This window comes from Zootoca vivipara, chromosome 15 (assembly GCF_965207765.1).
Source record: "Zootoca vivipara chromosome 15, rZooViv2.hap1.1, whole genome shotgun sequence".
In the NCBI taxonomy this organism is placed as follows: domain Eukaryota; kingdom Metazoa; phylum Chordata; class Lepidosauria; order Squamata; family Lacertidae; genus Zootoca; species Zootoca vivipara.
The window spans coordinates 10,758,230-10,782,720 of NC_142598.1; the positions used below are offsets into that span (position 1 = coordinate 10,758,230).

At 47.4% G+C, this 24,491-nt stretch overlaps 1 protein-coding gene across 10 annotated transcripts in view; it reads left to right on the plus strand.

Moving 5' to 3' along the window:
• The first annotated feature begins 2,852 nt into the window (after window positions 1-2,852).
• Window positions 2,853-24,491, plus strand: part of PNPLA6 (patatin like domain 6, lysophospholipase) — a 70,235-nt gene continuing 48,596 nt past the window's right edge. For 4 of the 10 annotated variants that reach the window (XM_035140604.3, XM_035140607.3, XM_035140606.3 and 1 more), the window contains exons 1-7: window positions 12,531-12,799; window positions 17,244-17,325; window positions 18,850-18,918; window positions 20,889-20,976; window positions 21,108-21,190; window positions 22,525-22,619; window positions 23,419-23,559. In XM_035140604.3, coding sequence (XP_034996495.2) covers window positions 12,666-12,799; window positions 17,244-17,325; window positions 18,850-18,918; window positions 20,889-20,976; window positions 21,108-21,190; window positions 22,525-22,619; window positions 23,419-23,559 — 692 coding nt within the window. In that variant the 5' untranslated portion in view covers window positions 12,531-12,665. Of the gene's footprint in view, window positions 2,939-4,475; window positions 4,495-10,715; window positions 10,738-12,530; window positions 12,800-17,243; window positions 17,326-18,849; window positions 18,919-20,888; window positions 20,977-21,107; window positions 21,191-22,524; window positions 22,620-23,418; window positions 23,560-24,491 lie in introns of those variants that run through there. The other 6 variants (XM_035140605.3, XM_088658794.1, XM_088658793.1 and 3 more) reach the window with 4 other exon arrangements.

Below are 24,491 nucleotides of genomic sequence, written 5' to 3' on the forward strand. Positions count from 1 at the left end.
GGGCGGGATTCTTAGCCACATCTCAACCTCAGTGGCAAGGGCGCATCCTGGCTGCAGTGCTTTCAAGAGCTGTAAGAAAGCATCAACTGGAACATAGCAAGAGAGTTCCTTTCTCCAACAGAACTTGTCAATTCTCAATAAGTAACACATTCTTTTAAGAATTGTTCCACATTCTTAAAAAATATATAAGGGGAATGTCCTTCATGGTTGTAATAGATGCATAGTCATCCTGCATAAACATTTGTACACCATTTGAACTTCTCAGCTAAGACAAGACCTCTCGGGGGGGGGGGGAGGGGAGGTCTCAGCAGCCAATGGTTTCAATGCCAGGAACAGCTGAGAAACCATTATTCTTGCTGCCATAATTTAGCCAGACAATGCTGTCTCATCCCCCTACCTTATGTCCAGTAATTACCAATTTGGCCAGTGTGGCGTTTGCCCATTCCGTGTGATTACTGTTTGCACAGGGGGGTGGGAATGGTAAATGTAGATTGACCAATGAGAAAGCTCAGAGGCGGAGCATACCTGGTTTTGAGGCTCAGCCCAAGGGTTTTACCATGGGGGGATAGGAGAGTCAGAGTCAGACAGAGCAAGTAAAAGTCGAATAGAGCGGTTGTGACGTTTAGAGTGAGAGACAGGGATAGAATGGACAGAGAAGAGGGTGACAGAGTGAGATAGTGCCGCATGAGGTAAGGGAGCACATTTGAGAAACCGTTCTGTTGTTGTTTAGTCGTTTAGTCGTGTCCGACTCTTCGTGACCCCATGGACCATAGCACGCCAGGCATTCCTGTCTTGCACTGCCTCCCGCAGTTTGGTCAAACTCATGTTCGTAGCTTCGAGAACACTGTCCAACCATCTTGTCCTCTGTCGTCCCCTTCTCCTAGTGCCCTCAATCTTTCCCAACATCAGGGTCTTTTCCAGGGAGTCTTCTCTTCTCATGAGGTGGCCAAAGTATTGGAGCCTCAGCTTCACGATCTGTCCTTCCAGGGAGCACTCAGGGCTGATTTCCTTAAGAATGGATAGGTTTGATCTTCTTGCAGTCCATGGGACTCTCAAGAGTCTCCTCCAGCACCATAATTCAAAAGCATCAATTCTTCGGCGATCAGCCTTCTTTATGGTCCAGCTCTCACTTCCATACATCACTACTGGGAAAACCATAGCTTTAACTATACGGACCTTTGTCGGCAAGGTGATGTCTCTGCTTATTAAGATGCTGTCAAGGTTTGTCATTGCTTTTCTCCCAAGAAGCAGGCGTCTTTTAATTTCGTGACTGCTGTCGCCATCTGCAGAAACCGTTCTAAACATATTTAAAACTTGTTTGTTCTTCAATAAACTTTAATCTTCGTTGTTGACTTTACAATCTGACTGAGACTCAGTATTTCACCAGAAGAAACCTGGTTGGTGGCAGTGGAAAAATAAAGCAGTAGTGTACAGGTCAATAGTCCGTGAAACGACCGGGGACTCTGTATGGGTGCCACAGCCAGTAATTACCAATGAGGCAAGGTGAGGCGACCACATCAGGTAGCAGGATCCGCGGGGGCAGATCCATCCTGCAAGGAATGTGTTGCCTGCTGCAGCAGCGGCAGCAACGGTTTTGTCTTGTTCCTTGGAGGCCGGATCGGTTGCCTCCTTGCCACCTCTACAGTGGTCTCTCAAGGGGCGCAGATTGCAAGAGCTGCTCTCCTCTGCACCCACCCAGCACAATTCAGAGTGAGCCCCTTGTTCCCTGCACCATGGCAGCCTTTGAATCCCACATCAGCTGTCGGGTAAGGTTGATTTTATTCCTCCTCCCTTTCCTGAGACAGATCTTCACCCTTCTTCCCTGGCAGGGGGACGGGGAGTTATTTTGTGGTTTGCCTCAGGTGACCAAATGCCCTGCGCCAGCGTGGATCAAAGGCATAGCAACATAAGAACATTTCGCACACTGTAACTAACCGCAAGCAGCTGCTGTCGTGCTCCTGTGTGTACCTTGGTTCTCGAACGCAGCATGGTTTGCGAACATTCTTTGGCACCTGAACATCTGACACGGCTTCCATGGATTCTGATTGAGTTCAGGAAGCTCCTGCAGCCAATCGTAAGCCAAGCCTTTGTTTTCGAACGTTTTTGGAAGTTGAATGGGCTTCTGGAACAGATTCCGTTCGAGAAACAAGGTACGACTGTATATGAACAAATGAGCAATTTTAGTTAATTTGGATATGCAGAAGATATTAAAAATAAATTTAAGGAACCGCAGAAAGAGGAGGAAATAAAGCTTTGAAATGTTAAAATGATTGTAAAATTAGTGACATGTATAAATCTTAAAAGCATAAATAAAAAAGGAAAACGCATTGTAAACTATATGAGATATCGCGCTTGCGAAAACGGAACTCAGCAGCGCCATCTGGTGTCACAGTGTTGTAATACACATGCAGTGCATATAAAGCGCCTTTTCTTTACCCATCTAGCTGACTTTTTAGAGAGCGCAGCTGGTTGCATGGTGCTGATAATGCCAAGGTTGCAGGTTTGTTCAACTGCATCTGCCTGCATTGAAGGGGGGTTGGACTAGATGAGCCTCAAGGTCCCTTCCAACTTTACAATTCTCTGATTCTCTACTATAGGCCAGAGAGAAAAGTAGATGGGCGGGCTATAAATATATTATTATTATTATTATTATTATTATTTAGACAACAAGCCCTAAGCGCTGCAACCTTCCTTCCTAGGGGTATGGCTCCACCCCACCCCACTTTTTCTAGACCCTTTCCCACAACCCTACAAAATCCGCTTCTAAGCCTCCCATCGCGTCTTCCCCGCCTCTCTGCCCCTCGCAACATGGCGGCCGGCTGCGAGCTCGGCGACGCGACGCGATGATGTCATTGGCCAGGGCGCCGCTACGAGCCGGAGGCAGAGAGAGGCATGGGCTTCAAAGGGCCGCGCTGCGGATCGGAGCCGGCGGCGGCGGGTGAGTCTTAAGCGGATAACAGGAATTCCTGAGGGCGGGGGAAGAAAAAGAAAAGCTGGAGCCCAGCGCTAGGGTCCCGCTCGGTAACGTGCGAAGAGACGCAATGGAGTCTCTGAGCATACACAGAGTGCGCGCGCGGATTCCCCGCCACCCGCTCTTCCTTCAGCCAGAAACACCTTTTCAGATATTTAGTCGCGTGTTTATTGCACGTGTACTCCAGCTTTTTCTTCGTGTACATCCCCCCTCCCACATACGTTCTTAGAAGTTGAAGGGACCACCAGGGTCATCTAGTCCAACCCCCTTTCGCCCAATCGCTCGACCCCTTGACTTAGATCCATAGTCTCGTGCTCTACAGACTGAGCTACCCACCCCCTCCAGATTGAATCCCCACTGCAACCCTGTGAGGTAGGTTAGGCCGAGAGACGAGGCAGTCAGTGGCTGGGCCAAGGTCACCCCTGAGAACTTCCTGGCCCAGTAGTGGGGGGGGGGGGGTTTGAACCCGGGTCTCTCCCAGGGCCCTAGCCCGACACTGTAACCCTGACCCTTATACCTTGCGCTGAAATGGGGAGAGGCTTTGAGCTCAGGCCGCTCTCCGTTTGGGAATTTTAAAAACCCAGCCAGGGGTTGAGTGATGGCATGGAAGAGCCGTCGTCGCTTGGGCAGAAATGAGTGGGTGGATGAGTGGGCAGGGGCATTGCCTGGCATGAAGCCGCAGAGAGAAGGCTGGGCCCCCAGCCAGGGAGTAGGAGTTGTGCTACAGACTTTCAGGTGCTGGGGTGGAGACTGCCATGTACAATCCTGGTTTCTTTTGCCGCCTACCTCGTTTTTGGCAACAGAGCAGAGCCTCCCCACGAGAAACTTTGGCCCTGGGGTCTGAACCTTCCCCAGGCCTGGGTCATGCCAATGGAGATCGAGACCCGCTCTGGGTGAGGTTGAGGCCAGCCGGCCCCCTCCGCTGCCTGGCTTGGCTGCTGCCCAGGTGGGCCAGGTGATGCATGGAGCACAAAAGTGACACATGCCCTTCTGGAGCTATCAGGTGGGCAGGGGGACGCAGCTGAAGGCAAAAAAGGTGGGCCAGGAAAGACTGTGCCAAAGACTCCTGCTGGGGCGGGGGGTCTGATGGGTGCAGCAGAAAGTGGGGCCGGCTGACTGTCCAGATGAGGGTCAGGGCAGCTGCTGCTTTCACCCCCCCCCATTAAGTGACCCAGGGAGGGGTCCGGCTGACCAATCCCAGCCTGCTGGTGGTCCTGCCCAGCTGGGTTGGTGCCATCCAATGAGGGCAGGGGGTGTTCAGTGGGGCCCTGCACAGGAGCCAATATTTCAAGCAGGCCGCGTTGCCTGGCAACCTGGACCCCTTCCAGCAACACGTGCCCAGCCTAGGCTCAAGGTCATCTGTTTATCATCATCAGATGGGCACGGATTGGCTTTTGTCGGTGGCGAAAAGGGCAGAGCGTGATGAAATCAGACTGTCCAAACAGGCCAGGAGAGGGTGCTATATATGCAGGAAGTAATTTTTAAAAAAACCCAGCCAAGCAGCGGCAGAGGAAGGAGGGAAGGTATGGAAGAGCCCTTGCCTGGATGTGGGTGGGTGGGCAAGGGGCATTGCCTGGCATGAAGCAGCAGAGAGAAAGGCTGGAAACCCCCCCCCTCCCCAAGCCAGGGAGTAGGAGTGATATAAATGCAGTCAGTAAGGAAATAATTATCCAGGATCTTGTTTTCATTGGTAGGAAAATCAATGTGCACTTGCAGGGGGAGGCTGGTTCATATTGACAACTCAAGGGGCTGACAATTAAACTTTACCCTGAGGACACTGTGGCTCAGCCTTTCGCTCCTCCCTGGGCCATCCTGCTGTCAGTCTTGGAGGACCTGCCAGGCAAAGAGAGGTTTCTCTTTAATCATGCCTTGGGCTCATTAACATTCTGCGGCTTTTTAAATGTGTTTGCGGGACGGGGTGGGTGGGTGGGTGGGTTACGGGTTGGTTTTTGTTTTGGTTCTTTTTTATTAGGTATTTTGTGTTCTCACTTTGTATTTTCATGTTGTGAACTGCCCTGTCTGTGATCTTCAGATAAAAGGTGATTTAACAACAACAACAACAACAACAACAACAACAGTTATTTGTTGATGATCAGGGGTTATATTGTTATTTATTAATTAAATTTCTATAACACCTTTCACCCAAGGAACACGGGGCAGGGTGTGTGTGTGTGTGGGGGGGTATTTATATTTATATTTATATTTATTTATACAAATTTATTACAAGACAGAAAGGCAGGAACTACCGTATATTCCGGCGTATAAGACGACCCCCAACGTTTCCAGTTAAAATATAGAGTTTGGGATATACTCTCCATAGAAGAAATACGACCCGGCGTATAAGACGATCTCCGACTTTTGAGAAGATTTTCCTCGGTTAAAAAGTAGTCTTATACACAGGAATATACAGTAGGTGCCTGTGCTGAATGAGGAGAACGTCCTTGCCCTAATAGTACGGTACCCAGGAGCTACCGTATGTGCACAAACCGTCGAGATTTCCTTCTGTGTGAATGAGATCCAGAAGACTGCCTTGGGGAAATCTTTTTCAGGGATTCCATGCCTCCTTCTGCATACTGTGGTGAAGTTGCTGCGCTTGTTTTTTGGTTACCTGTTTAAGGTGTGTTAAACAGGTGCATGATCATTAACTGACAGTTACTTATTGCTAGGGTTGATCTGAAACGTTTGTACAAATTGCACTGGCATGCATTTGCTCGTTTTACACAATTTGCTCCTCTTCCACAAGTCCCAGTGAGGGGCAATGGCAATAAAGCCTTTTGGTGTTCAAGATTTTACCAAGCATGGACTGCACACTTTAAAATGGGCTCTGCCATAATAAGGACAAAAGGGTGTTTTTTCCTTCTTTAAAGAAAGCTGAGATTCGCAGAATCCTTATTTCCATGCCTGGCACTACATTATGTGGATATATGTTTACACTCCTGATTATAGAATTGCAGAGCTAGAAGGGACCCTTGTTGTTATTGTTGTTTAGTCGTTTAGTCGTGTCCGACTCTTCGTGACCCCATGGACCATAGCACGCCAGGCACTCCTGTCTTCCACTGCCGCCCGCAGTTTGGTCAAAGAAGGGACCCTAAGGGTCATCTAATCCAAATTACAGGGACCCTGGCAGCTCTCCATCTAATTTAATGCAGCCCTCAGATTAAGGTGAAAAGCACCTTGAGAGCAATCAATTCCCAAGCATTGTATCTCTTCCTTTGCAGTCTTGCCAACTTTTGGACCTTGCCTCATTCACTGCCAGTTTGGGGCCCGCCTACTAGTGCAGGCATCCCCAACCTGCGGCCCTCCAGATGTTTTGGCCGACAACTCCCATGATCCCTAGCTAACAGGAGCAGTGGTCAGGGATGATGGGAATTGTAGTCCAAAACATCTGGAGGGCCGAAGGTTGGGGGTGCCTGTACTAGTGGTATGTACAGCCTCTGCAGGGAGTTGCCCAGTAGGGAATGCAGAAAATGTTGCCTACACCTCAGTGAGGGGCAAATGGGGCTCTTCTGCTTGGGAAGGGTGGCCCATCTAGGAGAAGGAAAACTCTGATCCTAAACGTCTGCTGTTTTGTGGGATATCTTCGGGAGAAGAAAAGGAGTAAATCCTACACAAATCTGGAGTGGAGTCCCTAAGACGGTTGGATGGTGCCTTGTACGCCTCCTCCCGGCAACTCCTACAGCCAGACTGGTGCCAAATGTTTTTGTTTCCCCCCCCCAAATAATTTTTATTGGTTTTACAACAAGAGGGGAAAAAACAAAACAAAAAACCAGGAAAACAAACAGCACAATAAAACACAATAACATAACAATAAAAAAGGAAACACAAAAATCCAAATACACAATCTTTTTCTTTTAACATTGTAAGAGGGGACTTCCTCGAGTTCCCTCCATCTGCGGTTCATTTCTCCTTTATCTTTAGCAATTTCCAATTCATTTTTAAAAATTCCTTACAGTTTCAAATCTCTCATATATCTATTTAAAGGTAAAGGGGACCCCTGACCATTAGGTCCAGTCTTGACCGACTCTGGGGTTGCGCGCTCACCTCGCATTATTGGCCGAGGGAGCCGGCGTATAGCTTCCAGGTCATGTGGCCAGCATGACAAAGCCGCTTCTGGCAAACCAGAGCAGCACACGGAAACACTGTTTACCTTCCCGCTGTAGCGGTTCCTATTTATCTACTTTCATTTTGACGTGCTTTCGAACTGCTAGGTTGGCAGGAGCTGGGACCAAACAACAGAAGCTCACCCCGTCACAGGGATTCGAACCGCCGACCTTCTGATCGGCAAGCCCTAAGCTCTGTGGTTTAACCACAGCGCCACCTGGGTCCCTTATCTATTTACTTCACATACCGTATATTCCGGCGTATAAGACGACTGGGCGTATAAGACGACCCCCAATTTTTCCAGTTAAAATATAGAGTTTGGGATATACTCGCCGTATAAGAAATACAACCCAGTGTATAAGACGACCCCTGACTTTTGAGAAGATTTTCCTGGGTTAAAAAATAGTCTTATACGCAGGAATATACTGTAATTCCCAAATCCACAGTTTCTATACACTTCTAAATCTAATCTCAATATACAATTTTAGCATATTTTTTAAGATAAATTTTAAAATCTTTCCACTCTTCTTCTGACGCTTCTTCTCCCCGGTCGCGAATTCTCCCAGTCATCTCAGCCAATTCCATATACTGGTGCCAAATGTTTTGCTCTGCTTTCCTTTGGACCGGGGGCGGTTGTTTTGTCTGAGCAGCCCAAGACCTCCAGACACACTGCCCAGGCTTTCATCCCATGGAGGTCACTTCAGTGCTTTTAATGCAGAGGTTTGGCTTCACCCCCAGAGGCACACTCCTTTGTCTCTTGAGACGGATGCCACCACCTACAAAAGTGGCCTCCCTCCTCCTCCCATGGGAACTTTTTGCATGACGTAACCTGGGGTGGAGATGATGCTTCTTGGCAGGGATCTCCTGGGACCTTCCTACCCCATGAGCTCTTGAGATGTGGTGTCAACCTCCTAGCTCAGGCTTCCTCAAACTCGTCCCTCCAGCTGGTTTTGGCCTACAACTCCCATGATCCCTAGCCAGCAGGACCAGTGGTCAGGGATGATGGGAACTGTAGTCCCCAAACATCTGGAGGGCCGAGTTTGAAGAAGCCTGTCCTAGCTGGCCCCGCTCTTGCTGGTTCTAAGGTCCATTGTTGCCCAGCAGCTTTGACACTCAAAAGGAGTGCGAGAGAGGGGGTCGTTGCAGACTGTGCCTCCTCTGGTCCCAATTCTTCCCTTGCCAGTGAGCCCTTTTGCAGGCTCAGAATTTCCAGGCCCCTTCATACATTACAAGAGCCAAGAGATGGACCCGAAAGAATAAACCAAAATCTATAAACTTGGGGCCTTGAATCCTCTCTGTGCTTTGGGATTTAAAAAGCTGGCAAGTTTGCGTGCGATTCCAGCTCACCGGCTTTAGCCCAAGGTTGGTGTTCTCAAGTTCCTCTGATCAGCAAGTACCGTCTGATAAGCAGGAATTGGCGTCCGCAGTGATTGGATTTCTTTGCCGGAGAGTACTGGTACTGTATTTAGGATTCCTTCTGCTTTTGCACAAAAAGAAGAGAAAAAGAGCTTTATGACTTCATCTCGGTGTCAGTTTATGGCTGTGCAAGGGAAATTCCTTTCTCTAGCCCAGGGGTCTAGGCTTTGTGTCCAGTCCTTTGTTAGGGCTTTTGCCTGGCTGGAGTGTGTTCTTGTAACTGTGATTGTGCTTCTAGTTTCCGGTATGGAGAGGGGCAGGGTGGAGGCCAGTGGGATGTGCAGAGAAACCTCTGGCTTTCCTACGGCTGGGATACAGCTCCTGCTTCACTGGTGAGAGTTCCATCCAGAGTATTGCCTCAGGAGAGAAGGCATCCCTTGGGCTGGAAGAAGTTTCCCCAACCCTCCTCAAATTCAAAGTGCTGGTTTTGACCTATAAAGCCTTAAATGCCTCAGGACTTCAATACCTCAAGGGCCACCTCTTTCCATATGAACCTACCCGGACCCTGAGATCATCTTCTGAGGCCCTCCTTTCTGCGCCTCCTCCACGAGAGGTCTGGAGGGTGGCAACGTGAGAACAGGGCCTTCTCTGCAGTGGCTCCCCGTCTGTGGAATGCTCTTCCTAGAGAGGTTCCCCATGCGCCTTCATTATAAAAATGTCCCAGATATATAAATATAAATAAAGCAAGCAGGTGGTGAGCCACAGAAGCCGAGTGAAAGGCTCTGGCAGGTGCGCATGAGGATGTTAGGACACGAGAGCTGCTGTTCCAGGCAAGAACTTACAGAACGAGTAACCCCGAGCTAAGCTCTTGCGAACTCACTTCGCCTCTGCTTTGTTTTGCATGTTCAGCAGAGAAGGCAGGCTGTGCGAGAGAGTCAACAAACTGGGTTCTTTCTCTTCCACACCATCTTTCATCTTCCAACACACAACCCAGCAGTAGCAGGGCTTGCTTGTTCCCGCTGGAGAGGGAGGGGGGGTGTTGACTGCACTCCCAAACGCACTTACTAGAGAGTAAGCACCACTGAACAGAGTGGGACTGACTTCTGAGCAAACATGCACTGTTGGCGATGTCCCTGAAGAGGCCAGGTTGACGCAGCCAAGCGTTCTCTGGAAGGAGAACTTCCTGAATTGTGTCAACAGCCCCTGAGGCTCCCATTTCCTCATCTTCCTTCTTGCTCCCTGCTCTGCTTCAGGAGCATGGCGAGCCACTGGATGTTTGCGAAAGCAAAGCCATGGCCAAAGGGGTCCCTGTGCATCGTGAGAGTGTGTGTGTATAAAATTAAATTTTCTGTTTTACAGTTTTGAATGCTGATTTAAAACATCCTTAAAATATCAATGACTTCCCTCCTTCTCTTTCCATTTTGCATACCATAACACCCTGCATATTTTACATAAACCAAACCATTCAGTACTAGGGTTGCCAGACTCAATAGAGGACAGGACTTCTGTGCCTTTAATTGCCCTGCTCTCTTTTGAGTCTTGAAACCTTAAAGAGAAACCAGCAGACCCTTTGTTTAAATTCCAAGCAAAGGGTCTGCTGGTTTCTCTTTAAGGTTTCCAGACTCAAAAAGAGAGCAGGGCAATTAAAGGCACAGAAGTCCTGTCCTCTATTGAGTCTGGCAACCCTATTCAGTACTCCATTTTGACATCCATCAAAACTTATGCTGCCAACGTTTTCAAGTGTGCACAATCCCCCCCCCCCCTATATTCAATAAACATTTTCCAGTCTTAGGGTATGGGGTTCTAATCTGCAGTCAATCGCCGGGGGGGGCAAAGAAAACAAAACAACAAAGCTCGATTATTCCTGGGTCTCCCTCGCCCAGCCCAGATGAAAAGGGGAAGGCTGCAAAAATGCTTGTGTTTGGCTTCCTCCCAGCACTTCTTAGCTGCCCCTCGGCCTGGCTCTCTGCCAAGCCAGACATTAACATGCTCACTGCAATCCATCAGTCCTTGCCGGTTCCAGGCTTCCTATTGTTTGTGCCTACAGGGCAGCTGGTGTGTTTGCTCCCATTGTTTTCCAAAATGGGTTTCCAGCGACTTGCCAGATGTGGGTCCTTCTGCCAGGGGTGTCTCCTGCGCCTGCCCTATTGAAGTGAGCAGGATTTGTAATGTTCCAAGCCACAGTAAGGCTCTGCCCTGTACTCCGCAGCTTTTTGGTATCCCCCTAACTATTCCTTGAAGCAGTTTGCCTGAGTCTTTGGTTTATTCTTTATATCTTAGCATGACTGTCCCCTGAACTGGAAGGAGAGGTAAGAGCTGCCAGGGGACCTGCCTGTTTTTCCCCTGCCTTTGTTTAATCCTGGTTATTTCTCACCACGTTCCCCCATGCCCCATCCTTGCTTATTTTGCCTCCTGGCTGACTGTCAGACATGGGTTGCTTCTCCCAGCCGTCTCCACATCTTCACTTTTCCCTAGGGAGAGGGTATGGGTGGGAATGGGTATATCTTTGTGTTGTCCCACCCGAACCTGAGTCTCTGATCGGGAGAAAAAGGAGGGAGGGATATACTCTGCTCCCTCCTGGCCAGAACTAAGAGATTTCAAAGGGCATGCAGGCAGGGTGAATGCTTTCTTATTTCAGTTCAAATTTGAGTTCATGCACTGCATCTCTATACTGACCACAAGCCATGTGTGGAAGTCTGCCACGATCTTGGAGAGGCAACTTCTCTTTTATTAATATATTTTTTTAAAATTAAATTTAGAATATTAATTTAAGCAACCTTAAAATATCAATGATTTCCCCTTCTTCTCTTTCCAGGGCTCATTTTGCATGTCATAAATCCCTGCATATTTTACTTAAAATATACCATTCAGTATTCCATTATTACCGTATTTTTCCAAATGCATTATCCGTGTATAAGATGACCCCTTATTTTAATCTTCAAAAATTAAGGAAAAAATATAGTCTTATACACGGAAAAATACGGTATGTCCATCCAAACTTGTTTACACTGTTGAATTTATCTTAATGCTGCCAATGTTTTCAAGTGTACACAATTCCCCCCCAAAAAATATATTCAATAAACATTTTCCAGTCTTCTTTAAACATATGTTCTTCTTGTTCTCTTATTCTATATGTTAGGTCCGCAAGCTGCGCATATTCCATTAGTTTAAGTTGCCATTTTTCTTTAGTTGGGGCTTCGCTCGTTTTCCATTTTGGGGCTAAACGAAACACGGTCCGCAGTAGTGGCATGCATAACCTTTTTTGACACCTGGGAATAGGAAGACAACTTCTCTGCACTTGTTAGCATCGATGTGTGTCCTAAGTCCAGAAAGAATTTATTGCGTCATGTTTTATACCCCTTGTATTTTTTGCCCATTGTCTGTTTAATCCTGCAACATTACTTTATACTACCAGCCAGTGGTAACTGGGTGGTGCCTCAGTCCTCCGCATTGTCTAAGCCCCCACTGTTTTCAGTGTGGCCCTTCCCTAGCCAAGCGTTCATAGGCTTGCAGTCTAATAGCAGTGGCCACATCAATGTTGAGTTAGATCTGCGTTGCTTTTAGTGTGTGGGTGGGGCGTCATCGAGAATTCTGAAAAAATGAGCTGCTTCTTCTTGTCTGGTCCTCCGTGCCTGTGCTGAGCAAGTCCCAACAAACACGTGGAGAGAAGTTTGAGGAGTCCCCATTCCTTAATGGCTCTGCTTCCTAGAATATGATTGCGGGTGGTTCCTGCACTAAAGTAGTAATTGTCTCCCACTTGGTGACGTGGTTTATGGAAGCTGCATATTCATGCTTTGACCTTCTGGCAGAAGCTGAGTTCTGTATGAAACCCCTGTTTAGCACTGCCAGCTGAGGATGTTGTTTTCCTGTTGCCTCATCTAAGCAATGTGGTCTAACCCTTGGCCATTCCCGTGTCTTTCTGCTGCCTGAGGCTAGCATAGCTATACTCCTTAGAGGCAAAGCAGCTTCTGTCCACCTCCCCTCTCTTTCCGAGGCTGGCCCCGGAGGAGAAAAGAGGTTTCTGTGTGTCTTGGAGCCGCCGCAGTCTGCCGATGCTGCAATCCCTGGGCATGAAGCAACTGGGCCTCGGGCTCTCACTATTGTGAAACATACCAGAAGGAGAACATGACCCTGCTTTTGCACCGGGAAGCCGGCTAAAGACACAGTGCGCGACTTCTGCCGACTGGCCTGTTGATCAGGGAAGAGGAGCAAGAATGGACCATTTCTGAAAGCTTTAATGCAAAATCTGCTGGGGGGCAAGTTCCCCACAAGTTGTGGTCAGGGGAGCTGCCTGAGGAGGTTTTATTGTAGGCTGGCTGCCTTGTTGAATACTAGCATTTGTTGTTTGTTTGCCTCTACGTCACAGGACAGGTAAGTCTTTGTGTGTGTGTGTCTGTGTGCGCGTGCGCACATCATGTTCCCCCAGAGTGGGAGAGCAGGGTTCCTGTGTGACTGCCAAGGAAGGCACACTCGGTGACTATTGATCTCCAGATTCCTGTAGGTCAGTAGGCACAAGGTGTTGGCTCCCACTGTGCAGCCCTCGCCACCTTGTCTTGTCTTTGTGGCTCTGTGCATTGTCTTATGTGGAGTCTTCTTCTTCTTTGGCAATCCCTCGTAGCCGAGTAAGAGTGTCTTCCATAAACACGGTTTTAACTGTGAGTCTATAAGGGACTGTGGAGGCCAGTTCTGGATCCACACGTCCTTCCACAGTGGGGACATAGGTTTCCAGGCGGGAGTTGATCACGGTGAGGGTTTGCCAAGCGTGTCTTCCTCTTAGCACGTTTCTCCCTTTCATCCTTCGAGCATCTTCAAAACTGATGACACCTTCGGTAAAGGCTGTTCTCCAATTGGAGCGCTCGTAGGCCAGTGTTTTGCAGGCCAGTTGTCGGTGTTAATACTACATGTTTTTTAGCTTCGCCTTGAGAGAGACTTTAAATCTCTTTTGTTGACCACCAGCATTACGCTTTCCATTTTAAAGTTCGGAATAGAGTAGTTGCTTTGGAAGACGATATACGTATATATGTGGCCGCTGGTGTTACCTGAGCATTCAGGTGCAGGAGAACTCTGCAAATGGCAAATCTGCACCTTCATTGAGAAGGTTCTTTAATACATTTGGAAGGGATTAGGTATCACCTTGTTCATCTTTGTCTGGTCCAAACCTACCGCCAACCAGTTCAAAACTTCTCCTGCCTCTTGGAGTTCAGAAGTTGGAAGCAAGAGAGTGGGTGCTCGGTGTCAATCGTACGCATCATCCTGGGGTGGGTGGGATGGGAATTGCCTTCCAGACACATCTGGAGGTCTGAAGGGTCCCAGAATTTTAACGTAGACCAGGAGCGGGAACACTGGCATTCCTGATGCCATGAGTTGCCACCCGACATCAGCCCCAGCCAGCATGGCCAATGGCTAGGGATGATGGAGGTTCAAGCCCGCAGGTTCTTCATCCCTGACGTAGGGATTGAAAAGCACAGGACCTGAGATGAAATCTTGTGGCTCGCTCTAACCCAGCAGCTATGGAGCAGAGCAGCAGCCTTTCGGTATCAGCTTCTGGAATCTACACTCTGGGTACATTCGGAGCCACTTCAAAATGGTAGACCCCAGCCCCGTACCTGAGGTCATTGGGATCAAAAGCCACAAAGAGGTCCAGGAGTGTCCTGCTTTTCGCGTATTATCGGCACATCACCTGTTTTGTCATTGCATGTACCAGTTGTTGTTGTTGTTGTTAGATCTAATACAGGGAATTTACCTTAAGCATTTTGAGTGGCAGGTTTTTATTTATACTTTTCAATTTTATACATTTCATCAGTTTTACAATCAATTTAAAATTTCAAAGTTTGACTTCCTTCCCCCTCTTTCTGCAGTTCCTTAAATTAATTTTTTAAAAATATTTTCTGCATATCCAAATTCATTTAATTTGCTCATTTATTCATCTACTTTAAATATATGCTCTTCTAAAACTGCAGGTTGTTACAATAATCCTGCCAATGTTCTTATCCGTTTACAATTTTTCTGTAAATACTCAATAAACCATTTCCATTCTTTTATAAAAAGCTTGTTGTCTTGATTTCTTATTGTCCCAGTAATTTTCATCATTTCCGCATATTCCACAAGTTTTTGTATCCATTCCTCCTTTACTGGGACTTCTGCTTCTTTCCACTTTGGGGCAAGTAGCATTCCTGCTGCTGTAGTAGCATACGTAAATAAATTTCTATACAATTTAGGTGGTTTTGTCCATAAAAATTCCAAAAGAAAGACTTTTTAAAAAAAGAAAACTTATCCTTTTCAATTCATTCAGGAAATGGGAAATTGAGTGGCAAAGACTCTGTATGGTCATGTTGCTAGTGTGAAAGGAATGAGATGCTGGTGACAATTGAAATTTTAAAAAAATCTGAAATGGGGTTTCAGCTTTGAGAGGCCTCTCTTCCCAGTTCTTCTTCCCCAGTAGCCTCAGACTGGGAAGGAAGGGACCTGTCTTTCACTCTTGTTTCCTTCTCTTGCTGCCCACACTCCACTCCACTCCTGAGCGATGGACCTGATTCTCCTCAGGCAGGACCTTCGCTGCCTAAATAATGTCCAACAGGCAGTGCTCCCTCCGCCTCTCCTGCTTTGTTATTAATTTTGAGGCATCCGGAGCTCCCCTTTCCAGCTGCTGCATCCCTGTCATTTGGAGAGCCTTTGCTGCTCCCTCGAGTGCTGGCCCAGATAGCACTGCAAATGGTCCTGTGGCAAAGTTTGGCTGTTCTTTACTCACACACCTCCTGGCTGGTTTGAGGGTGGAGGATCCCAGGCAGTGGGCGATAATTAAATAAACGTGTCCAAAAGAATTTGGGAATTATGGAGACAGAACTACCTAAACTGTACAGTAATACTTCCACGAATGTCCGCCTTGTCTTGCGTCCATTCCGGCAAATGTCCGCAGCAAACCCAGAAGTACTGGAATCATAGCTGCCAAGTGTCCCGTTTTTCGCGGGAAACCCCCGTATTTTAAACCGTTTCCCACTGGCAGCCTGGATTGGAAAAAAAATCCCGCAAATCCCCCGGATTTCCTACCTGCCAGGGAGGCTCCATTTTGGGTCCTGGCGCTGCCCAATTTCCAATTCCCAGACATGGGTAGCGCGGCACCAGAAGTCGCTTCTACACATGTCCGGACATACCCATGTATGGGCACCAGAAATCAGGCAGCGCTGGCATCGGAAGTTCCAGTGCCGCGCCGCTGCTGATCCCACTTTTTAAGCAGGATGCTTGGAATGGGTTACTTCCAGGTTTGCCGCTTGCACATGCGCAGAAGTGCTAAATGGGGCTCCGTGCACGTGCACAGACACTGCGCTTTGCCCTGCGTCCTTTTTGGCTGGCGGCCGGGGCTTCAGAATGGATCCCGGCCACAAAACGAGGTACGGCTGTATAGAAATTTATTTATGTATGCTATTGCAGAGACAAGAATATTACTTGCCCAAAAGTGGAAAGAAGCAGAAGTCCCAGCAGAGGAAGAATGGATACAAAAACTTACGGAATATGCAGAAATGGCGAAACGAAGAAATCAAGATAACAAACTTTTTGTAGAAGAATAGGAATGGTTTATTATTGAATATCTACTGATAAATTGTAAACAGATAAGAACATTGGCAGGATTAATGTAATAACCTGCAGTTTTATATGCGTATATATTTGCAATAGATAAGTAAGCGGAAGATATTTAAAAATATTTTTAAGGGACTGCAGAAAGGAGGGGGAAGGAAGTCAAATTTTGAAATGTTAAATTGATTGTAAAATTATTGAAATGTATAAATTTGAAAAAAAAACCTTTTTTTAAAAAAAGATAAATAAATGTGTGAGCGGAACAACTTCCACCTGTGCCACAGGACTCTCCCTCCAAACCCTGCCCGTCTGTTATGTGCTGAACCCAAATATTCTCCAGAGAAATTGGGGGGAGCACAGGTGAAGCATAGCTGCCAAGTACCCCGTTTTTCCTGGGAAACCCCCGTATTTTCTTACCGTTTCCCGCTGGTGTCCCGAACGGATTTATATCCCATAAATCCCCCGGGAAGGCAGCCGCGGCGCCAGAAGTTGCTTCTACGCATGTCCGGAAGTGCATAGAAGCGACTTCTGGCATTGCAGACATTTTGGAAATGGGCAGAGCGGCACCAGAAGTTGCTTCTATGCAACTTCCGGTGCCGCGCCTCTGCTGGTCCCGGATTTTTCAATCCAGAACTTAGCAGCTATGCCAATGTTCCATAAAGAACAAATATTTTTGTAAAGGATATTTCAATACTTCTTTGGCAAGGCATGCTAGCAGATCACTCAGAGGCTCACCATGCTCCCTATGAAACCATTCTTCTCTTAACGTAGAAAAACGACTCATCTTTCTCTCCTCAAACGTTGGAGGTTGTGAAACCAATTTGTTCACATATGTGTCACCCATCATGGCCCGCAGGCTAGACAGAATATTGGCAACCTAAAATCAAGCCATATCCTTCTCTTGAAAGATCCCAGCCTACAAGTTTGTAAAATAATGTCTTGGATGAATGAGGGTGAACAGAGGCTGGTGTCACCTGCCCCTTTGGGGCCCTGAGTTCGAGTGAAGCCAGCAGTAGCAATGTGTTGACCACTTGCCCTGTGCCGAGCACCAGGACCCTGATCCAGCCTGCTCTGGCAGGCTCTTCCTCCCTGGAAAACCATAGCGGTGTCTGCCGTGGAACCACCACTATTGACAAGCCCACCTCTCCCACTAACCGTACAAAGACTTAAAGCCCAGTTACATGAAAAACACACGTTTTATATTGTCCTGGGTGCTATATAAAATTTCCTCTCTTGTGTGCAGTGTCCTTAATGCACTGGGCCTGGAAGCGACATCGATAGCCGTCATGGGCCAGAGTGAATCAGAGCCCCAGGAGGAGCAAGAGGTAAAACCAAGAATGGGCTAGACTTGAGCTGTTCTGCTTTCCCACCTGCAATTCACCCATCCATCCCTTGGGCAGTTTTCCTTTATCCCTGTTAAGTTTCTGTTGCTGTGTAGAGAAACAGCTTTGCTTCTAGACGGAGACGTTAATCATAGAATCATAGAGTTGGAAGAGACCACAAGGGCCATCCAGTCCAACCCCCTGCCAAGCAGGAAACACCATCAAAGCATTCCTGACAGATGGCTGTCAAGCCTCTGCTTAAAGACCTCCAAAGAAGGAGACTCCACCACACTCCTTGGCAGCAAATTCCACTGTCAAACAGTGTCAGGAAGTTCTTCCTAATGTTTAGGTGGAATCTTGTTTCTTGTAGCTTGAATCCACTGCTCCGTGTCCGCTTCTCTGGAGCAGCAGAAAACAACCTTTCTCCCTCCTCTATATGACATCCTTTTATATATTTGAACATGGCTATCACATCACCCCTTAACCTTCTCTTCTCCAGGCTAAACATACCCAGCTCCCTGAGCCGTTCCTCATAAGGCATCGTTTCCAGGCCTTTGACCATTTTGATCCTTTTGATTGCCCTCCTCTGGACACGTTATTTTTGCTTGTTGGTTGGCTCTGTTCTTTTGAAGGCCTTGGGGATTAATGGGACCCTAGTTGCTGTCAAAGGAACGTTTCTTGTGTGAGCTAAATGGAAACTTAGGTGTGACTGCTTGAAACACAATCTTTATTTAATAATAATTTTTATTAGTTTTCAGTCCAATTACGGTCCAATAACAGCCTCATTATAACAATGCCAAATTATAATACAATTACTACAGTGGTACCTCGGTTTATGAACACAATTGGTTCCGGAAGTCTGTTCATAAACTGAAGCGTTCATAAACTGAAGCGAACTTTCCCATTGAAAGTAATGGAAAGTGGATTAATCCGTTCCAGACGGGTCCGCGGAGTACTCAACCTGAAGCGTACTTAACCCGAAGCATGGGTGTAATTGGTTCCGGAAGTCTGTTCATAAACTGAAGCATTCATAGACTGAAGCAAACTTTCCCATTGAAAGTAATGGAAAGTGAATTAATCCATTCCAGATGGGTCCACGGCGTTCGTAAACCGACAATTCGTAAACCGAGGTGTTCGTAAACCGAGGTTCCACTGTAATGCCAATCATTCAAATACCAAATTATATAATTTAGATGCCCCCCCCCGTGTGCTAGAATTGATGGTGTGATGATTTTCTTTATTTCTGCATTCCAAAATCTTATTAAATTCAATTACTTTCCAGTCAAAATAATAATTCCATATACAGTACAACAACTGCAATATCAACAATGTATTTGTGTTCACACCTTAAATGATTTACGAAGCTACAAGTGAGGCACTCAAACTATATCCTTGAAACACCCGCCACAACCTGTATATAACCCGCTGCCCCAGGAAGCCCTCTAATCTCTTTCCCCCTCCTCTGCGTTGGAGTCCTCCATCCTTGATCCTGCCCTTCAGTGTCTGCTGTGTTCTCTCCCACTGCAGGATGCAACCCTGACCGCTGTACTTTCCAACGTCAAGCTCTTTGTGGCAGATCAGCTGCAGGCCAGCATGGTGAGTAGCGAGGGGACAGCGAACACTTTTGGGGGGTCTGCCTCGGGGAGGTATGCGATGGGTGCTCCCACCTGTGGCACACCTGTACAAAAACCGCCTCCTAGCTAGGTCTGTGCTTTCTTGCTGTCAAGGACAAGACTCCTCTTTGTATGGGTGTCAAACTAAGTGGGGAGGGGGACACACACTGCTAGAGGAAGGGCTGTATAATTATGAGGAAAGGGATCTGTTTCTTCAGTCCTTCGGAAAGCGGATTCCGGGCTTCATTCATCTCCCCACCTTATAATGTAGACGTGGGAACTGTCATCATATTTGCTCTTGCGCGATAAAAGCAAATTGCCACGCCTTTGTTTGCCTGTTTTATCTTGCTTCTCGTGAGCAAGTTGGTGAGCCAACCATTAACGCCAAATCGAAGTCCAATATAAAAGCAACCAATAAAAATAATCTCTCCGTAAGCCACTTAAAGCACCTCAGAAAACAGCCCTGGAATAAGCCTTATTTATTTATTGAAATAATTTTTATTTGATTTTACATATATAAAATTATAGCAATACAACCATACACATCAACAGTTGAGAGATTCCTCTGAATCTCTGGACTTCCCACTTTACCCTTCCCCCCTCCCTTCAAATAATATTTATTAATTTCCAAACATTTCAACACAAAAACAAAAGCAAAAAAGCAAACATAAGACATAATCAAAACAAAACAACACATATCAACACCTTGGGAGTCGAACGTGCTGGCTCTCAAACGATCAAAAACCCACTTTACCCTTCATGGGTCCCGTTATCAAACCTTCTCTACCGCCATCTTTTTCAATGGTCCATGTTTCGTAAAACCGTTCTTACTACATTACAAGTGTTATTGCAATCCTGCTGGTGTTTTCATCTGCTTACAGTGGTCTCCAAGATAAGGAATAAGCCAGGTTTAAACACACTTCAATCAGCGGCATCTATCAATGAGAATTCAAAGCCTGTCGAAGCGGTAGAGCAGGCATCCCCAAACTGCGGCCCTCCAGATGTTTTGGCCTACAACTCCCATGATTCCTAGCTAACAGGACCAGTGGTCAGGGATGATGGGAACTGTAGTCCAAAACATCTGGAGGGCCGAAGTTTGGGGGTGCCTGCGGTAGAGTCTCGGGTACCTTCCTATAAGCAGGAAGAGAAGAAGGGGGTGGGAGGCGGCAGCTGGATTCTGGGTGCCGAGATAGGTGTCAGAAGAAGAAGAAGAAGAGTTTGGAATTTATTTCCCGCTTTATCACTACCCAAAGGAGTCTCAAAGTGGCTAACTTTCTCCTTTCCCCTCCTCCTCCACAACAAACACTCTGTAAGATGAGTGGGGCTGAGAGACTTCAGAGAAGTGTGACTAGCCCAAAGTCACCCAGCAGCTGCATGTGGAGGAGCGGAGACGCGAACCCGGTTCCCCAGATTACGAGTCTACCACTCTTAACCACTACACCACACTGGCTCCCAGAGGCTTGTTTCGTTGCATTTACCAGCAGCGTCAAGAAAACAGACTCGCCTCGTTGGAGGCTAAAATTAAGCCCATTTAGTCACAATATTATTATCCTGCTATTGCATTTTAAAGGCAGTAAAGAGGTTTGGACTGGTGAGCTTCACGGTCCATGTGGCTCCCTAAGGCCAATCGCATTCTGGCTCTCCAGGGCAGGTGGGTGTTAAGAGCAATTATCTCGCACACCCAAACCCACTTGTAAATTCCAGTGAGGGGCAAATTCCTGGGGCCACACCCGCTACAGATAATTGACAGCTGCCTGTTCAAGGTTGGAATCTTCTATGCATCGACCCAGAACAGTAGAGCTTCTTGGGCCGTGTCTCTGCACAAAGGAACGGGGCTGCCCTGAGTGTCTCCCACAGTAAAGAGAATCAATGGCCAGGCACAGAATGCCAGTCTGCTGCCTTTCCAGCAGGCCATGACCCACACACCAATTGGGCGCTAACCCTTCCCCACAGGTGCTGGGTGTCATGATAGGAGTCGGGCTCTCTGTGCTGCTTGTTGCCGCCTTGATCCTGGTGCTGATCCGCCGGTTCCGCCTTCAGAGTAAGTTCCCATGGGGCTGTGGGAAGTGGGCGTGCCACACCAGGGGGGCAGCTTTTTTGCCAAGGAGGGGCCGGGCCGGGCCTGCTGGCCTGACCTGTTCTTTGGTTGTCTCCTTCCTCCCTTCCCTGCAGAGGTCCTGGCCCAGGAACAACCCAAATATCGGTTTCGCAAGCGGGACAAAGTGTTGTTCTACGGGAGGAAGATAATGCGCAAGGTAATTGGGCAAAACGAACAGGACCCACAGTGTGTGTGTGTGTGTGTGTGGCATGGAATGGTTGTGCTGGAGTGGTAGAATGACTTCTTTGAGATGAATTGGTTGACTTGGGAATGGGGAATTACGCAGCATCTCAGCGAATGGCTTCTATGCATCCCGAAGCTCACTAGAGCCTCTTGCTGTCTGGGTCGGTTGCCGTGACTCTGGCCCTCCTGCTATTGCTTATAATTTTTATTAAGTTTTGTGTTTTACCATTTAAAGTACTCATTTTTACATCCTTAAGATATCAATGACTTCCCTTCTTATTTTTCCATGGTTCATTTTACATATCATAAATCCCTGCATATTTTACAGGAACTATACAAGTCATTATTCCATTATTACACCCATCATAACTTATTTACACAGTTGAATTCGTCTTAATATTGCCAGTGTTTTCAGTTGTACACAGTTACCGTATTTCCTATATACAGTGGTACCTTGCAAGACGAATGCCTCGCGCAACGAAAAACTCACAAGACAAAAGCATTTTGCTATCTTTTTGTTGACTTGCAAGATGAATTTTTCTATGGCCGTGCTTCACAATACCTTTTTTTTTTTTGCTTTGATTTGTTTAAATTGGAAAACCGCAAGACGAAATTTTCGCAATACAAAACGGCTCACGGAACGAATTAATTCCGTCTTGCGAGGCATCACTGTACAGGTATTCAATAAATGTCTTCCAGTCTTCTCTAAACCTATGTTCTTCTTGTTCTCTTATTCTATATGTTAAGTCTGCAAGTTGCGTATATTCTGTCAACTTAAGTTGCCATTCTTTAGTTGGGACCTCGCTCGTTTTCCATTTTGGGGCTAACAAAACACGGGCCGCAGTAGTGGCACATACATAAATAACCCTTTTTGACAGCTGGGAATTTCAGTCTGCTTATTCAGGAAAATAACTTGGGACGGTCAAGGCTTTGGCAGGTGTGGGAGCCCGGGACTGTTGAGGGTGTTTGTGTGGCTGGGCCATAGCTGCCAAGTTATCCCTTTTTTTAAGGGATTTTCCATTATGCTGAATAGGCTTCCTCGCGAGAAAAGGGAAAACTTGGCAGCTATGGGCTGGGCCAGGATCAGTCCCTTCCTGTTGATATTCGTCATGTGGTTCCCAAGATCCCTGCCCAAGGGGAGAAGCTGATATGCAAAGCATGGCTCTTGGGGGGGTAACCTGCAGCCTTTGTTGAGTTGCTTTGATCCTGGCTAGTAAATGTGTGTAACAAAAGACCAGCAGCAGGTATATAGGGTTTGGGTGGCTGCAGGGTTCCTCCTTCCACTTACCACATTTCCTTTCTTGCTAGGTTTCTCAATCCACATCTTCTCTTGTCGACACCACCATGTCTGCTTCCCGTCCGCGCATGAAGAAGAAGCTCAAAATGCTGAACATTGCCAAAAAGTGAGTCGGGTCAGCTAGAGCAGAAAGCATGCACATGTCAGGGAAACGAAGGGCAAAGTCTAGCTCAGGCAAACTCTCCCCTCTAGATGTTTTGGGACTACAATTCCCATCACCCCTGACCACTGGTCCTGCTAGCTAGGGATCATGGGAGTTGTAGGCCAAAAACATCTGGAGGGCCGCATTTGCCTATGCCTGGTCTAGCTGCTGCATTCTGGATTACTTGTAATTTCCGGGTCACCTTCAAAGGTAGCCCCACAAAGAGCACATTGCGGTAGTCCAAGCGGGAGATAACTAGAGCATGCTCCACACTGGCGAGGCAGCCTGCGGGGAGGTAGGTAACCTGCACAAACACACAAATTGGGTCCTTCGGACATGCCTCTGTATCCCTTCGAGTTCTGCATCTTTGCTCCCTTCAACTGTGAGGACTAGAAACTTGAAAACAGAGAGCGAGAGAGCATGCATCACGAGCCTTGAAACTTGCAATGTTGTTTATTCCCAACTGGGCACAGTGAGCTTGGGGCAGTCGGGGGAGGATAGTGATTTAGAAATGAAACAGAGGACCTGCTGTGAGGGAGGGAGTCAATCCAGCGCCACTTTCAGGCCTTTAAAACTGTCACATTCCCCCAAAAGCCAAAACGAGCATGGAAGGAAGAGGGCTGTATTGGTTGCTTATTCGCTTGGGGAATAGAGGGAGGGAGGGAGCCTCTCTCTTTATTTGCAAGAACAAGAAGCTGGCTGGTTGGCTTCCTTCCATCCCTCTTCTTCCCTCCGCTCCATGCCTTTTCCTCCCTCCGCTCAGGATCCTGCGTATCAAGAAGGAGCTGCCCACCCTTCAGCTGAAGGAGCCGCCCCCCTCCGTCTTGGAGGCCGATCTCACAGAGTTTGACGTGGCCAACTCTCACCTCCCCTCGGAAGTGCTCTACATGCTGAAGAATGTGCGGTATGTGCCGGGGTGTGTGTGTGTTTCCGGTTGTGACCGGGGGGGGGGGGGAGCCGCAGGAAGTACCTGGGCAGCTGGGACTGCCATTGAACAGAGCGTGCCTCTGCTTTGCCACAGTCAGGATCCTGTTGCCAGGCCCCAACCCTTCACCAGAATGTAGGAAGCCAGATGATGATACAATTAACAAAATTAATAAGAATATGATGCATGCTTTTGCATGCATGCTTCAAGCTCAAGAGAGGCTGTTTTTCAGCTTTTGCCAAAACACATCCCAATTTGAGGCTGCTGAACAGGCAACTTGGTGCCCTCCTCCAGCCAGCAAGGGATTATGGGAGTTGTAGTCCGAAACATCTGGAGGCCACCATCTCGGCTACCTCTGAAGTAACAGCTACATATCCAGCTTTCAAGTTTCCCTGCATTGTTTTCCTTGGCGTAGATTTGAGCAGTGTCCGTTCCACACAACATTTGGGGCGGCCGTTTACTAGCTTCTGCCGTTCTTCTTCCTGCTGCTTCTGCTACTCTCAAGAGAATCCAAGGACCTGGTTTTTAGAACAGTACACAGTAATGCCTATCGGGGAAGGGAGGGAATTCAAGCAAATTGGATTGCTGTGCGTGGGGAATAACAAGAATTAATGTTCATAACAACTGGCCTTTGTGCACATTCACGACACCTCATAGAGGATGTGCATATAGCCTCATTGTGAAGAGGAAATTGTGCCTGGGGCACATGTTGCTAAATCCTCTCCCCAGCTCCTTGGCTTTGCTCCTCCTCCTGCTGCTGCTGCTGCTGCTGCTGCTGCTATGCTTATGGGCTCTGCAGCCAGCCCAGAGCAAATAGCCAACATCATCATCATCATTAGTAGTAGTAGTATATTACCCTATACCTGCAGATCTCAAGGTGGTTCTTAATGCAGAATCACAGTATAAGGGTG